The 16,165-nt window shown below is 32.0% G+C and overlaps 1 protein-coding gene across 1 annotated transcript in view; it reads left to right on the forward strand.

Annotated features, from left to right (window-relative positions):
* CSMD1 (CUB and Sushi multiple domains 1) overlaps window positions 1-16,165 on the forward strand; it is an 883,217-nt gene that overhangs the window by 667,371 nt on the left and 199,681 nt on the right. Inside the window, exons 11-12 of the mRNA XM_015859302.2 lie at window positions 3,348-3,451; window positions 7,905-8,017. Coding sequence (XP_015714788.1) covers window positions 3,348-3,451; window positions 7,905-8,017 — 217 coding nt within the window. The remainder of the gene's footprint in view (window positions 1-3,347; window positions 3,452-7,904; window positions 8,018-16,165) is intronic.

Genomic DNA, 16,165 nt, shown 5'->3' on the forward strand with positions numbered 1-16,165 from the left:
CCTAAAATGTCATTACAGCCGTGTTTAAGGAACTCCATGATATTTCAAAAAAATTTCCTATTTATTAACCTTTTGATTTTTTTTGTTGCCATGGTTTCAGAATTGTGATCATATTTCTATCCAACATTCCTCTTCATTTATGGTTTGTACCCCAAGATGCTGCTTATCTTACAGTGTCACTGATTTGATATTGTCAGTCCTGGGGTTTTTGTGTTTGTTTTTTAGTTTATTTAGTTATTTAGATGGTGAAAAGGAGTTCTCTATACTTCTAATAAGGTAATTGATATAATTTGTGTGGAAGATCTACCTAGTTTTATTGCTATTTCTAGCCAGTGATCTGTTTCCTCTTCTGTTTTGGGCATAGATACTAATTCTTAAGACTTCATGTCAGACCAGTGTAGGCTAGGGAAATAGAATGGTTTTTAAAAGCTTTATGGGGTAGTGGAACCAGATATGTACTCCTTAATTCTTGTATCATCCTTTCATATTGCTTCTGTATTATCATGTTCTTAAAGTAAAGTAGATATTCAAAACCATTTAAATGTGTTTGAAGCATATGGTTCTTCTTGAAAATTTAAGGAGATTGAGAAATTTGTAATAATGTAGTTATATTTCCATTTTTGAATTTTTTTGTTTCAAAATCCCTTTGAGCAGGGGGTGTCTGCAAAGGAAATTGCAATGAATTGCAGTCACATGATTATGTTACTTTCAGATTTCACATAGCATCAGGTAGGACAAGCAAGATCTGTTATATACTATTATATTTGAATTAATATGTCAAAAAAAGGGAGTAAGTTGTAAAAAGCTTTATATCTTCTACTTACAATTTCAAAACTTTAAAATAGAGATCCTCAGTTGTCTTGTCTGTATGTTTTTCTGTCACATTTTCTGTCTTTAAGAGAAGCTCCATCAAAAAGGCCTTATTTTTTTTTTATTTTTTTTTTTTAAGTAAGATCCCTCATTACTAGTACAATACATATAACTCCATTGTCTGATTGAATCTTAAAAAAAAGCTTTTTTGCTTCCACTTTTGACTTTGTCTTTACTATAGGGCTTATATTAATTTCTAACGTACTTAAAAAATAATGAAATATAAGCAGTGAAAAGAACACATAGATCTAGGCATTTTTGAAGTGTCACCTTGTGGTGTTCCCTACTGAATCTTCTAGTAAGATTGTCCTCACTGAAATGTCATAGGACAGCTAATGCTTATAAAAAAGTAATTATGACAGGAAATTCACTTGCAGATCTTCTATCAAACACCTTAGGTGTCTTATCCTTTTTAAAACGTTATTTGTTTCACAGTCTATTTATCTAATCATAAATAATCATGCTGAATTGTTTATATGGGAATTATGTCTCCTATATTTCAGAAAACAAGCCAGACAATTCTTCTGAAATAGTTATAATTGTTCATCCATAAACAAACATAATAGGTTTGGAAGTAATTTTTGTGTTTCCAGTTTTTCTAATAAAAATGGATTATTTTCTTCATTTGAATTGTTTCAGAGTAAGCATAATTAATTATGATTAGATTAATATATGTTTGTTGTTTTTGGTTTTTTATTTTAAATAGAAAACAGCAATGAACTTGGAAAAGTGTCTTAAAGTTGCCTTTTTTCAATATATACTAATGTTATCTTTTACTTATTTTTAACAATATTATAGGTATATTTTTTGTTTATATTATATCCTTTTAAGACCTTTGTTGTTTTTTATCATTATTATAGATGTATTATCCTTTTTTTCTGAATACTGAATCAATTGTTTTAATGTTGTTCTGTTCTGCATTCATGTCCATATGCACAGAAAAATGTCTTGCATTATTTGTCAGAAACAACCAAGAAAAATCCAAGAAAAGTCTGAAATATCCCTCTGAGGATTCAGAGTTCTATCTAGATTTTATCTAAACATATCTGTGTAAGCAGTAGTCTGCCATGGTTATCCAAACTCCTCTTATAGTCTATGGAAAGGGCAGTTCTAAATGGCATTTTGGTCCATCTTAAGACACTTCATATGAAATACTATGTCACCATTTTCTTTTTACCAACTGCAGGAGACAGTAGACCGGGTGCTTATTATGTATGTTAAGTTTAGGTTTTACAGATTAGATCAAAGGATTTTAATGCAGGTCTTTTAACCTTTGACCACTTGAATGTTTCCAGTGTGTTTTGTTGTGCAACCATAAAATAACACCAGAAAAGTTAAATTGCATGATGTTGTTGGGTTTTTTTTTGTTTGTTTGTTTTCTTTTTTTTTGGTAGCCCTAAACATGTCTTCACAAACAATGTATTTCCATAAAGCAACATTTCTTATGATAGTTTCTTTACTCCTTGCCAGATCTTTAAATATTTAATTTACAGTTTATATCTAATTTTTGATTGCAACTTATCTTATTATTAAAGATGAGCATTCATATTTGTTTTTAAATCGTAATAAAAAATAAATCTAACCAACTTGAGAATATTTAAGTACAGTGTTACCACATTTTCTAGTGGAATATTTTGTTAGTTTCTTTAATTCTACAAAAAATAAAAATAGCCTTATTTGCATAGTTAATTTTATTGCTGGGAAAACTAACAGAGAAAAAAGACCACATCTGTTTTTATTCTTCTGTGTATTCTTTTTGCCTATCTTTTCTTTATTGGTCACTATTTACTGATGAGTTAATACTTGTTATAATTCAGGTGTGTTAGAAGATACATATTTTCACTTGCTCTTGATTATGTCTACAGCATATTGCCTGAAATTCTTGTTACTGTTGAAGTATATTGTAGATAATGAAATATACTTTATTTCAAAATCTGGCAGGCCTACCAGTTTGTTTGTTTTTTTGATAACTAACCTGTGATTCTGATCTATTGGCAAAACAATGGCAAGAATATTCTTTAAGCTTTTCTCTGTTTCTTTTAAAACATTCCCATAAAATTTGTTTCAAAACACAAAACTGTTTTTTTGTTTTTTTGTTTTCTTAATTTTTTTCTTTTTTTTTTTTTTTTCTCCCCTGGAATCAATTCATGTACTTCATGTACTTCCTGAATTATGTATTTCTTGTTCAGCTATTAAAATTAAAGTGGTTTTTGTTTTGTTTTGTTTTTTTGTTAAGTGCCTAGCATCCTTAGTGATTGATTACTTTTAAAGTTTGTGGCAAGGATGATACGAGGAGGAAAATGGAAGGTTCTTCACATTGTTTATATTTGTCATTGTCAAATTAGATAAGGGTAACCAAACAGTGGAAATGAGTGCTTCTGGCTTTACTGATGGTAGTCAAACTAATTATTTTAAGATTAGAACAGTTCAGATTACCTGTGCTATGTTTTGAAATATATGAAATTTCATTGAAACAGGTTATAAAGCTTGCTTTTGAAGAGTTTGAACTAGAAAGAGGATATGATACTCTCACTGTTGGAGATGCTGGGAAGGTTGGTGATACCAGAACAGTGTTGTATGTGTAAGTATAGAACTTCAACAGTTTCCATTGGAATTTTGCTGCTGCATGTTGTTCTGCATCATAGTGTATCTATTTATAATTATCATTTATAAAATTTGTTTGTATAGTGTAAGCTTATATAAAGTGTATAATCATACAATGGCTTGGATTGGAAAGGACTTAAGAGACTATCGAGCTCCAGTTCCCCTACTGCATTTAGTGCTGCTGACCACTGAACCAGGTGCTAGACTGGCTTCTCCACAGCCCCATCCAGCCTGGCCTTGAACGCCTCCAGGAATGGGGCATCCACAGCCTCTCTGGGCAGCCTGTTCTGGTGTCTCAGCACCTGCTGAGTAAAGAATTTCCTTCTTCCTAAAATCGAACTTAAATCTCCCTTCTCCCTTGTTCTGTCACAATCTGCTCAGATAAAAAATAGTTCTCCTTCATGTTTATAAACTTTCCCTCAAGTACAAGAAGCCTGTAATAATGTCTGTCTTCTCCAAGTGAAACAAGCCCAACTGCCTCAACCTTTCCTCATAGGAGATGTGCTCTAACCTATCATCTTCATGGCTCTCTTCTGGACCCTGTCCAAATCTTCATATTTTTCTAGTGCTGGGATTCCCAGGCCTGGACGCAATATTCCAGGTTACCCTTACAAGGGCAGAGGAGAGAGTGATAATCACCTTCCTTGCCCTTCTTGCCAACCCTCTTTTGAGGGTTCCAACAGCCCAGGATAGTGCTGGTCTTCTATGCTGCATGAGCACACTCTCACGTCCAGCTTTTCATCCATCAGGACAAAAGCTTAAAATTCAAATACTGTCAAAGATAGTAGTAAGTCATTAAAAAATTTCCCTCACATGTTAACAGCATTGTTATTGATAGATCAAAGTATGAAAGACCAAATACTATGGAGAGCTCAGATTAGTGCTTTGGCATTATAGGAGAGAAAAAAAAAAAAAAAAACCAAGAAAAAAAAAAACAAAACAACAACAAAAAACAAAACAAAACAAAAAAGTGCTATCTGAATAGTTGAAATTGTATTTAAGAATAATTAAATAATAGTAATAATTTAAATAAAAAGGTTGGGTGGGGAAAAATCACCCTGATAATGCATGTATTTGATTCAAGTAAATCACAGCCTTTTTACATCACTTTAAGCTAAATATAAATATAAAAGATATATCAACAAAGTGATGTAAGTGATTTGAATATTTTCCCTTTGAATAGTACCATCCAGTCTGACTGTACATAAGTCTTTGCTTTAAGACCTTAGCAGCTACAAACCTTGAGATCTTAATTGTGGTTGCTTTATCACAAACATAATATTGAAACCTTACTAAGAAGAAAGCTCAGGTTTTCAAGGACTACTGTTATTTTATTATTATTATTTTTAAGTCAGGAAAATGAGGAATTAATATTGGAAATGGGATGACAAAAGAACAAAAACAGTGGTGATTCAAAAATGTGATGGGAAGACTTACAGAATATATCGGGGTAACTGTATTGAAATTCTCAGTCCTTGCAGAAGAAGCCTTCTATAGCGTATAGCCTTTCAACATTAGCAGTGATCCTTATTATCTCAGAGGTGTACTGGTTCATCTAGATGGGAATAAGGAGGGATATCCTTTTTCAAAAAAGAGAGAAAATGAAAATCAAAGGCTACCAAAATATAGGATATTCAGTCTGTTCTGTGGTGGGGGGGAAAAAAAAAAAAAAAAAAGCAAACATAATTATAAGAAATGTTTTAAGAGCATGGTATACGTATACATCAAGGTGTTATATTTAACAATATACTTTGATAGAAACCATGTTGTATCAAATCAATTTAATTGATTTCTATGGCAGTGTTGTCAATATTTTCAATAGGGGAGGTAAAAATTTACACGTATATATGCCTTAGTTTGTTTCATTAAAGCTATATAGTTTTATGATCTATATTAGATTTTTAATTAAAAACGGTAAAAAGGGGGTATGCCAGTGAATTTTATTATTTTTAACATTTTTTCCCCTACGTAACCATAATTTCTTGAAAAAATTACCGATATTACAATATATGTTTGTTTAAGACATTCGCTCTGGAAATAGACTGATATAACTTACTAAAAATTAATCTAAATAAATTTAGGCTGTAAAGTTCTCGCTACAGTTATTTCTGTTATTTAACAGCATCTGGCTAGGAACTAATTACTTCTTTGACAAGTTAATTCAGTAGTGATAATCATGTGTGAGGTAAAGACCATCTATCAAAATTTCTCCTGATATTCCTTAGTGTGTGTTTGTAAACTCTTGTAAATTTAAGTAATGCTGCTTTAGTCTACTTTACATTGAAATTATATTTTTTTGTAGCACTTCAATTGACACAAAGAAGAAATATAAAAATATAAATTACAAAACCATGACAGAACCCTTCCATTTATGTCAGTTGTCCATGATGAAGAGATGTGCTTTAGTAAACTCTGATCTTTTTCTTTTCACACACGACTTGAATATTTATTGGGAGCTTGAAAACCAACCTACTCTTCGAAAAGTATTTTATTTTACTTCTTTGAAGAAACAAAAAATGAAAAAATCCTCACTTCTTTTAATACTGAAAACTGCACACTGGAATTTCCTGTTTTCATCTACATCTTTGTCATAGAAAAAAGAACGCTGAGAACATGGTTGTTAAGATGTTACTTTAAAGATTGACTTCTGGCCCTTGACAATTGCATCTCAAACCTCAAATTCAAACTTTTACATCTCTTATACCAAAATCAAGCTTCTCTTTCTCAGCTTATTACAGTTATTGTAAGTGAATGTATGTAGGTTGTTTGTTTGAAAGAGCAATAAAATATGCTGCTTACATATTCTAAATCAGATAGAAACATGCAGAATTTCTGATCCTGAATACCATGCCTAAACTTTTTGAAATTTTTTGGACACTTAAGATTAGAGAGCCGGTAGTGCAGAAATTGCTTTCACTCATTATCGTCTTTTCTGAAAGCTGTCTTTTTATATCCCATGAGTCTGTTCAGAGTACTGAGAAAGCTGGCTCAAATTTATCTTCCGTTACTCCATTTGTTGCATCTGTTGTCATATTTTAAACTTCTTTCATGTGGTGAGTTAAGGTATGATTACACATACCCACAATGAAGTGTGTTTAGCACAAGCCAGTCTGCCTGAATGGCAGTTCTCCAAGTTTCTGTTACTGAACTTGCTAAACAGTCTGGTCTTCAGATGGGTATGGCCTGGCATGAACTGAATTAGCAACAGTGTGCTGTTGGTCAGGTCGGCATTCTCATATCATGCTCTATTTTGCCAGTTTCCTAGTTGAAGAAAGTTGTTTTATGTGTAGATAAGTCCTATTCTCAGGAATCCCTTAATAAAATAATAAAAAAAATTTTAAGAAACCTAATAAATAAATAAATTAAAAAAACAAAACAAACAAACAAAAAACCCGAACTACAGCAAAACCGAAACTGCTGTTTTCTTTATCTAAGATTCACAGATTATGCGGAAGTAAGTAATGTAGAAAGTTTTTCCTTTAACATTTTTTCATTCCCACTTTTTGTATGAGAGCCTTCCATGCATCGGAATTCTGGAAGAAAAGATAAATTTCTTAATACAGCTCACATGAATGAGCAAGACTTGTCAGCATTCAGAATAAAGGGACTTTAATTCCTTCCAAACAGTGAGTGGACAGATAAAAGGGATTAAGTGATCTATTCATCATCTTCATTATTTTGAGATGCTTGTTCAGGGTGTTTATTCCTCAGTTCACATTGTACATAATCTTCTCAGTGATTATTATTTTTTTTTATTATTATTACTTGGTCACAGATCTAGAACTCCCAACTATTCACTGTAACATTACAAGTTATTAATGTCAGTGTTTTTTATTTCAGACAGCAGCATTTTCTTTGTATTGTCAGTATGTCTGTATTTGCTAAGACTTAAGTTATTAATGTAAATATCTATTCAGAATTCTTTCTCTTTCTTTAGACCTGAGTATCGATGGGTACAAATGCACTCTGATTTGGACTCAGTCAGTAGACTACTTGAAAGCATTCTAAATTCTGAGTTTCCAAAATCTAATTTCCTTTGTTTTGAAATAAATAAATAAAAAGCTAATCAAAACCTGAAAATAATTCATCTGATATAGTCATACATTTATCTATTTGGTAATTACTTATTGAAATATTTAGATTTCCTAATTTTATTAAAAATGTTTAACATTGTTAATTTGAATGGCTTTTTTTTTCATGTTTTTTTTTTTTCCAAAGACTTCAAATCATTCTCATTCATATAAAATAACTAGTTTTATTAAAGCAAAAAAAACCCACAACAAAACAAAACAAAAAACACACAGCACAATGTTTTTGTATTGTGAACAGTCATAAATATTTTATTAATGATTTAAAAGCTTGCTTTGTTTGTTTACTTCTTTTTAATTTTTTGCTTCAGCAAATGACTTTTTCATTTATCCTACATGCAGCCTCACTGGATCTAGTGTTCCTGACCTTATTGTAAGCATGAGCAACCAGATGTGGCTTCATTTACAATCTGATGACAGCATTGGCTCACCAGGATTCAAAGCAGTTTATCAAGGTACAAACGAAGTTAACCACTTTAAACTGTAACTTCATACATTGCAATAAATCTTCAGATATGTCTTTAGTCATTTCACAGATTTGTGTTTTTTGGTTTTTTTTTTTTGGTTTTTTTTTTTTTCCTCTGTTGTTGATAATGGAGATGTATAAAATAATTTAAAAGGTTCTGAAGAAAAAGTGGAACTTTGAGTGCTAATGAGTTTTCTTGAAGCTCAATACAAACAGAAAAAAAAAAACAAACAGATTTTTATTATTTTTGGAAAATCTAAAATGTTATGTGCTGCTAATCTTTGAAATTCTTTATTACAGATACTATTTGAAAAGTATGGTTAGTTTTCTCTGAATTTACTGATGTAATTACAAAACTGAAGTTTTATGCATTGCTGAGAATCTTCACAGATCTAAGTCAAAATTAATATGAAATAATGACTGTTAATGGGAAACTTCCCTCTCTCTTCCCCTTTGCGGAGCAGCTGTGTTTTGGCTGATTTAGCCTATCTGTGTTGATATCTTTGCAGTGTGACACTCAACAAGTTAAAACTTATCAAGAGTAGCTGAGCCAGTGAAGATTATTCTTTTAGTCCAGCTTTTCTGGAAAGTGTTTTTACATCATAATTAAAAATATTCCATATTTAAAATAGCTGAGATGTTTTTACTGAATTGTAGAAAATCCAAATGTTACATAGGTTTCCATTCGGGTTAATAATTGGGTATGTAGTACTTAATATTTGACTTTAAGATGAATGCTACTTCCAAATTCCAATTAATGGTTAATTAAAGATATGGATATGGCTTACCATATCCATATTTTTTCAAAACATTACCATATATATATATATATATATATAAAAAAAGACTGGAAAGATTGAAATGATAATTAAATGTAAGCATTATTTGATTTATATATATGTGTGTGCATTCATATATATATATATATATATATATATTTAGATGTATGTGTACATACATTCATTTGTTGGTACTCTGTTCCTTTCACTGCACATATAGTTCTACTGTTTATTAGATTTAGACAGATTTCCTTGTAATCTCCTATGGTTTGGAAATTTGTTGATAGAAATGTAGGAAATTGTCTATTACATTTTGTCTAATACACACAATCAAATACACTAAGGAGCCCTGCATTTTTAGCTTTCTGTGCGGCTCCTGCAGTTTATTTCATAGAACAACTTCCTTTTTCTATGGGAATTAAAATATGCAGTAGCTTCTTACTGCTTTCAACTTTTTTTTTTTTTTTTTATGTTTAATTACAGAAAATGGCACAGATTGTGTTCTGCACCGTAGCTGTTCAGCTACATTACATATAAAGATAGTCCTTTCACTTTTTTGAACTTGTTTTAACATTTTACTAGTATGTTCACGTATTCCAAAAAGGAGTGAATTGTGACTTTAAAATCTACCAAGATTGGTTTGCATTCTTGACTGCTCTTCATTATTTCTAGAGTTTCTGCAAATTGTAGTCCAAAAGGATGGTACATCACAACTAGACAGCAGCAGCTATCATGAGATTTTTTTTTATTTTGAGTATTACTATGGTGAACTCTTATAATAGTATCTGATTTTTGTGACATTTTTTCTAGTTCTTTTGCTGTTTTTGTTTGTTTGTTTGTTTGTTTCCCCATCATTTGTTTATTTATTTACTTATTTCCCTCCCTTTCCTGTAGGGTCAAGCCATATGAATTATACTGCCCTTTAGTTTGAAAACCAACAATTAGATTTCAAATCAGCAATGCATCAAGCTTTCATTTTGTTCCTCCAGTGGTGCCATTTAACGTTGTTTTCAATTTCCTGTTTGTATTTTCATTTTTCTGTTTGTATTTCTTTAAGTAACAATCCACAGTTAACAATTGATTTTGCTTAAGTGTTGTTATAGCTGAAACACTTTGGATTATATTCAAATATTTACATTTGCTCCTGGAGGAAGTTGTGAGCTAGCCGATAAAGGTGATTTCTTATCAATTTATTGTCAATGAAGTCAATCAAGTTATGTTAAAAATCTTGCCAAATATTTCTTTCTATAGGAGGAAATGCAGTATGCTGTTTACTAATCAAAAAAGAAGGGTGGGGGGGGGTGGGAGGTGAGGGTGGGGTGGACAAGAGGAAGCATTCCTTTTAGTGAAAAACATATATACACACACATACACACACATATATAAAGTGTGTGTATACATATATATACAAATTATATATATTCATTTATATATAATATAAGAATACAAGAATATAAGAATTCTAAAAAGGAGTAAAACACTGCTTTTACAATTCAAATAATTTTTTGCAAATGCATATATATATATATATGCATGATTTTGCATAACACTACTTCTTTTAACAAAACAATGAAGAATAATTTAATATTTCAGAAATCATTAAACCTTAACTCACATGACATGCTGATGTTTATTTGACAAATTTCCCAAAAAAGATAACACACAAATAACATTATTTACAGTCTTGGTGGTGTCAAGGTTTAAAAATTTGAATATACATATTTATGCATTTATAAATATTTAAACTGTATTTCACCTGTTAGTTTTACTGAGATGAAAAAAAAATATATATATATATGCAAGATGTTCCTTATGTATCCCTTTGCTGCATTTCTTTTAAAGTCACCATTACCTGCGTGTTTTTCGTATTCTGCATCTGTAGAAGCATTATTCATATATTATTTCTAAAAATAATAATATCTCCATAATCACAAAGGCTCTGGTTCTCAAAGTTTGCCCTACGTTGCTCTTATGTGTGTATTGGAATACACTGCATACTGCAGAATTCATTCCGAACAACTTTTGTAAAAAGAAATTAGTTTAACTTAATTATTATCTATGAAAGGCATATCCTGAAGTTACATTTGCTTATATAACAGACTTTGGTAATATGAGTTACTTTTAAAAAGAAAATACATATGAGGTTATGTCTGCAAGGAAATACGCAGGGCAGTTATATTAACAATGTATAATAAATTTAAACTACAGATTTATCTCAGCGAGCTTCCTAAAATCCCTGTAAAGGGGCTCTTCTTCAGTTACATTATGACCCTCTGTATGTGCAGGTTAATCTGCTTTGAAAGAATCCTCCGGGGAGGATTAAAGTCCAGTAATCTGAGGACAGAAATACAACCGAATGGGAAATCCATGTAAAAACAGGAGTTCTGACATGCTCTTGTGACTTCAGTTGATTGCCACTCCTAAATTCCATGAAAAAGTGATGGTTATCATACCTAATGAAATAATTCTCCTGAAAAGAAAAAAAAAAACAAAAAAAACAAAACAAACAAACAAAAAAAAAAACTAATAATAACAATAAATAATAATAATATATATGTATTTTTTCAGTGAGCTCTCAGGGCATAATGTTATACAAATATTCTATCTAAATACAAATATTCATGAAAGTATGTACACGTTCATGTGTGTGCTTATATATCTCTGTGCTCACTCAGCCTCTGCTTATAGAAAAAAAGTCCAAGTATTATTCACAGAAGAGATTTTCTCTTATTTTTTTCATGAAAATATGTCCCGCCCCTACTAAATAAATTACTAAATATCTCCAACTTTAAAATAATGCTTCTCTCATGGTAGGTATCAGCTTAAAGAAGTTTTCCATGTTATGTAGTGTAGAAATGTCTTTCATCATTTGTAAGTAAATCAATATTTAAAATAACAGCAGTACTTTGGGAAGCAGCAGGAGAAGCTTCTATAAATCAGATTCTCATTTTATTATATTGACTAAACTATTAATCACATAATTAGTATCATTACTGTTTGTATTTGCGTTTGGAACACAAGTAAGTACTGGCATGAATTCATATTTTTGTCTTTAATTTTATATTAATAATTTTAAGTTGCTTCTTTACCTATTAAAAGAAAAATATAATGTTTTGTTTTAGTTTTTCCACTTTCTGTATGGTTAAAAAAAAATATATATCACATAATTGTGGGGTTGGAATGGACTTTTAGGGAGCATCTAGTTCAACCTAAAACTGCTAAATTAGGTTCTCTACAGTAGGTTGTAAAGATGAGTTTTCAATATTTCCAGAGAAGGAGGTTCCACAACCTTTTTGGCCACCCTGTTCCAGTGCTCTGTCACCCTCAACTTAAAGTTTTTCCTCATGTCCATATGGAATTCCTTCAGTTATTGTTTGTGTCCATTGCCCCTTCTTCCGTTGCTGCGCACATTAATCCATAACACACTAATGTTTCTAATTCCAGAGTTGTCAAAGAGTGTGCATACTTTTAAAACTAGAAATCTGTGTTATGATACAATAAGTAATATGTATCAGTATCAGAAGAATTGCCTCTGACTTTCATGATGATTGTGTTAGAAGTGATTTTTCTAATAGTTTTAAATGGGATCTGTAAGAAAGGACAGGTAACAGCGTCAATGAACATCCCTTTCNAAACTTCTGGTCTGGACTGGTTCAGGGAGAGCTGGAAGTAGCCTACAGCATACAGAGAAGGGGAACCTTTGTAGAAAGCTTTTGTTTGTTTGTTTGTTTGCCTCCTTTAAGAACCAGAGGAGATTATATGGAGCTTATGAAAACCCAAAAACTGAGAGTGCAATTGTATTTTTTTAAAATAGTGGGTGGCCAGGGGCTGTGTTCTTGCCCTGAGGATACATCCACATAACATCATCCTATGGAGAATTCTTGTTTATCCGCAGACAAACTGTGTGTCTGAGTGAATTTATGTGTCTCATGAGGTTGAGGAGAGTTTGTTACTTCAGTGTGTTAATGCATGCTGTATTGCAGGCTACAATTTGTGTTTTCATAGTGTGAAATTGAGAATATATGTTGCACACTTTGGGATGTGATGAGGCATGGCTGAAGATATAAAGCCTGTGGAGCGGTGCTAAATGATTGTAATGCAGTAGAGGGATGAAAACGTGGTGCAGTCTTCTCTGACCTGTTGCCCAGTTATATTTGGATTGGTCCCTGGTCTTAACTGTCTCCTGAACTCTGGTACACATTGTCAGGAAGCATGCTAGAGCTTGTGCAGTGTGGATGCTTGGAGATTCAGTGTTCTGGCTCACCCTCATTCTTGCTAGCAGTGGCTGGTGTAAAAACAACCTTGAATGAAAACACTCATGTAGCCAGGTTGTGGTGGGAAGGGCAAGAATGGTGAACAAACTGTTTTTGTTTGTTTGTTTTGAACACATTTCCAATAGCTCCATACTGTCTCTTCTAAAGAAATCTGTTTCATGCGGTATTTTGTTTGCAGAAGCTTATTACATGTTTTCAAATTTTGTTTATTCAGTAACAAGTAGTATTGTAGTATTTGTAGTATTTACCAAATAGCAGATTAATTCTTATACTTCCTCAGTGTGTATATATATATATATATATATATATATATTAATTACTCCTATTATGATATGGCTCTATTTCTGTATCTGTTTTGAGGTGTGTTTTATTTTTCTTCGCTTTTTTAACCACGAAAAATACATAGATATATTTGGTTGTTAAATAGTTCATACATCACTTCTTCCAGATTCCTATATAATATTCAAAGTTGCCTCAAAGTTCTTCAATACTTTATTCTTTCAAAGTCTTTTCACCAGCTGTGTGATTTATCCATTCAGCTCATAAACAGTCATTATTTTCATACTTTGACTGAAATTGATTTGACATGCAAACATCTCCACCTGTTACAAAGTCAGCATATCCTCCAGAGCAGTCATTTTACAATCTTCTTTTGTTTCATTAGCAATTCAAATGAATGCAGGTTATTATTATTAAAGATGGAATCATCATTTATATTTTCTATGTAATTTGAAAAATAATAATAATAAAATTTCATAGTACAAAGAACAATTTCTAGTTTTTTTTCATAGAATTAATTTGTTATGTATGGGTTATGTAGAAGTAAGACCCATTCAGACTCCTTAATTAATAAGCAGAATTCTGAATTATGCTAACAAAAAGATATAATGGCTCCAAATTAGGAGCATACTGTGTATGTTTGCATACTAATTCTGCATTAAAACACTTTTCTGAGTGTATAGAAATATTCAGTTTTATTTCAATCATGAAGAATTCATTATGTTTGGTAGAAAATGTTTTTCCTAATATCTGTACCGTTGGTGAATTCTGAGCATATCTTAAATAACATCGCATGGAGATGATTTTTAATAGCAAAGATTAAGGAACTACATTAAATGTGGTGTTTGTACATTTAAGGCCATATAGTATGTGCTGACTGTGAGTGGAAATTATATTAACACATTAACTAGCACAGTATAGTTTTAAATAGGAATAAAATTTGGAGAGCAGTACAAATAACTTGCATTGCCCACAGTTTCAGTCTGTAATAAGCAAACATGGAACAAAGAAATCACGGCATTTGTGCTAATTACAGATTTATTTACAGATCAGTCCTCTGCTTCTTTGTTCCTCCTCCTTTATGATGACCCTTCCAGGCAAGCATATCCATGGGCAGTTCTTTTCTGAGTAGGAAATGGTGTACTCTTCCCAGCAAGATTTTAAAGCAGCAGTTTCTTTCCAGTTTGCTTGCAGATTTGGCATAAGGCTTTTAAAGACTTTTTCTTTTTTCATTGTCTTGTCCTAACAAATCCCTTTGTGGTTAAAGAACTTTTAGAAAATAGAGTACTATTTACTTTGAAACAAAATCATTACAGTTAGAGCACATAATAAATATTTTTCAACTGTACTAGCAGTATCATTTGTATTATATAAAATAAGTAAATGGAGTATAAAACTCCTTGCAGATACAGATTTAAATTTGTTTTAGCCAATGTCTCGTGATATGCCTGTTCATCTGACTGTCTTCTCTTTTGAAAGAAAAAATAATTGAATGATTTCCCACAGGAAGTGAGTATATTTGGGTTTCATTAGATGTCATAGGGTGGTATCAGCATGTGTGCATTTGCATCACCATCCTCATAGAACAAAGGGGACATAAAACCTCAGGAGTTTTCCTATCATGTGCAGCACTCTCTGTGCCATTTCCAGCATCTTAAATTTATTGGCTTTTTTTCCTAATGCTTATATTACCTCTAGATGAAGTAGTTAGCAGAGAGAAAGAAAGGCTTTAAAAAGTGTGTGTTCAGGAGGTCAAGGGAGTTGATAAATTTCCCTCTGCACTGCCATGATGAGACCACATCTGGAGTATTGTTTACAGTTTTGGGCTCCTCAATTCAAAAAAGACAAGGAACTCCTATAGAGTCCAGTAGAGGGCTAAAAAGGTTACTGGGGGCCTGGGGCATCTCCCTTAAGAGGAAAGGCTGATGGAGCTGAGACTTTTCAGCCTGAAAAAGAGATGTCTGAGAGGAGATCTTATCAATGCTTATAGAAGGGTGAAAGTAGAGTGGATTGAGCCAGGCTCTTTGCAGTTGTGTGCAGTGACTGAACAATGGGCAATAAAACAAACTAGAATGTAGGAACTTCTATATGAATGTGATGAAAAAGTTCTTTATCACACTCCCCTGCTTGTTTCTTAACTAAAGATACATAAAGATACCATGGGGAGTGTTACACAGAGAAACATGTCATTGTATACAACAAAATATAATATAGAAAGGCATGGTGGGCATCACCTAAGCACGCATTCAGAACTTTCCGATCTGAACGCTAATGTCAGTCTGCCATTTCTGTGTTTATCTTCTGTAGCTAATTGTAAAAGTATGTAGAAATCTGAATTTTTTTCTCAAGAACTCAAGACAGTAGTCTGTTGCATGGCAGGTTTTACAATATGTGGATAGTTGTCAGAAAGTGTTCTTTAATATCTTTATGTTCCTAGAGTTCACTGTAGCATTTGAAATAAAATGATAAGTTTCAATAATGCTTATGAGTAACTTTGAAATTATTGAAGTATAACTTCAAAACTGCTCTAAGCTATCAAAATTACAGGTTAGGGTAAGTTTTAGTGTTGTTGTTTCCTACCGTGTAAAATCATGATCTTTTCCAGTGTGCAAGGAAATAAAGGGTATACAGTTTGTTTGTCAAGCAGCTTAGAGTCACTAATATTTTGTTGTAGGCAGCCATTTTTGTAATGAAGTGGAAAAGTATTTTGTGTCCTGTTGTCTGTCTGAAAGCTGTATTAAATGCTGATTATATGTAATTGTAACAGGCACGGAACATCCTTATAGAAGATTTGGGGTTTTTCTT

This window comes from Coturnix japonica, chromosome 3 (assembly GCF_001577835.2).
Source record: "Coturnix japonica isolate 7356 chromosome 3, Coturnix japonica 2.1, whole genome shotgun sequence".
Taxonomy (NCBI): Eukaryota; Metazoa; Chordata; class Aves; order Galliformes; family Phasianidae; genus Coturnix; species Coturnix japonica.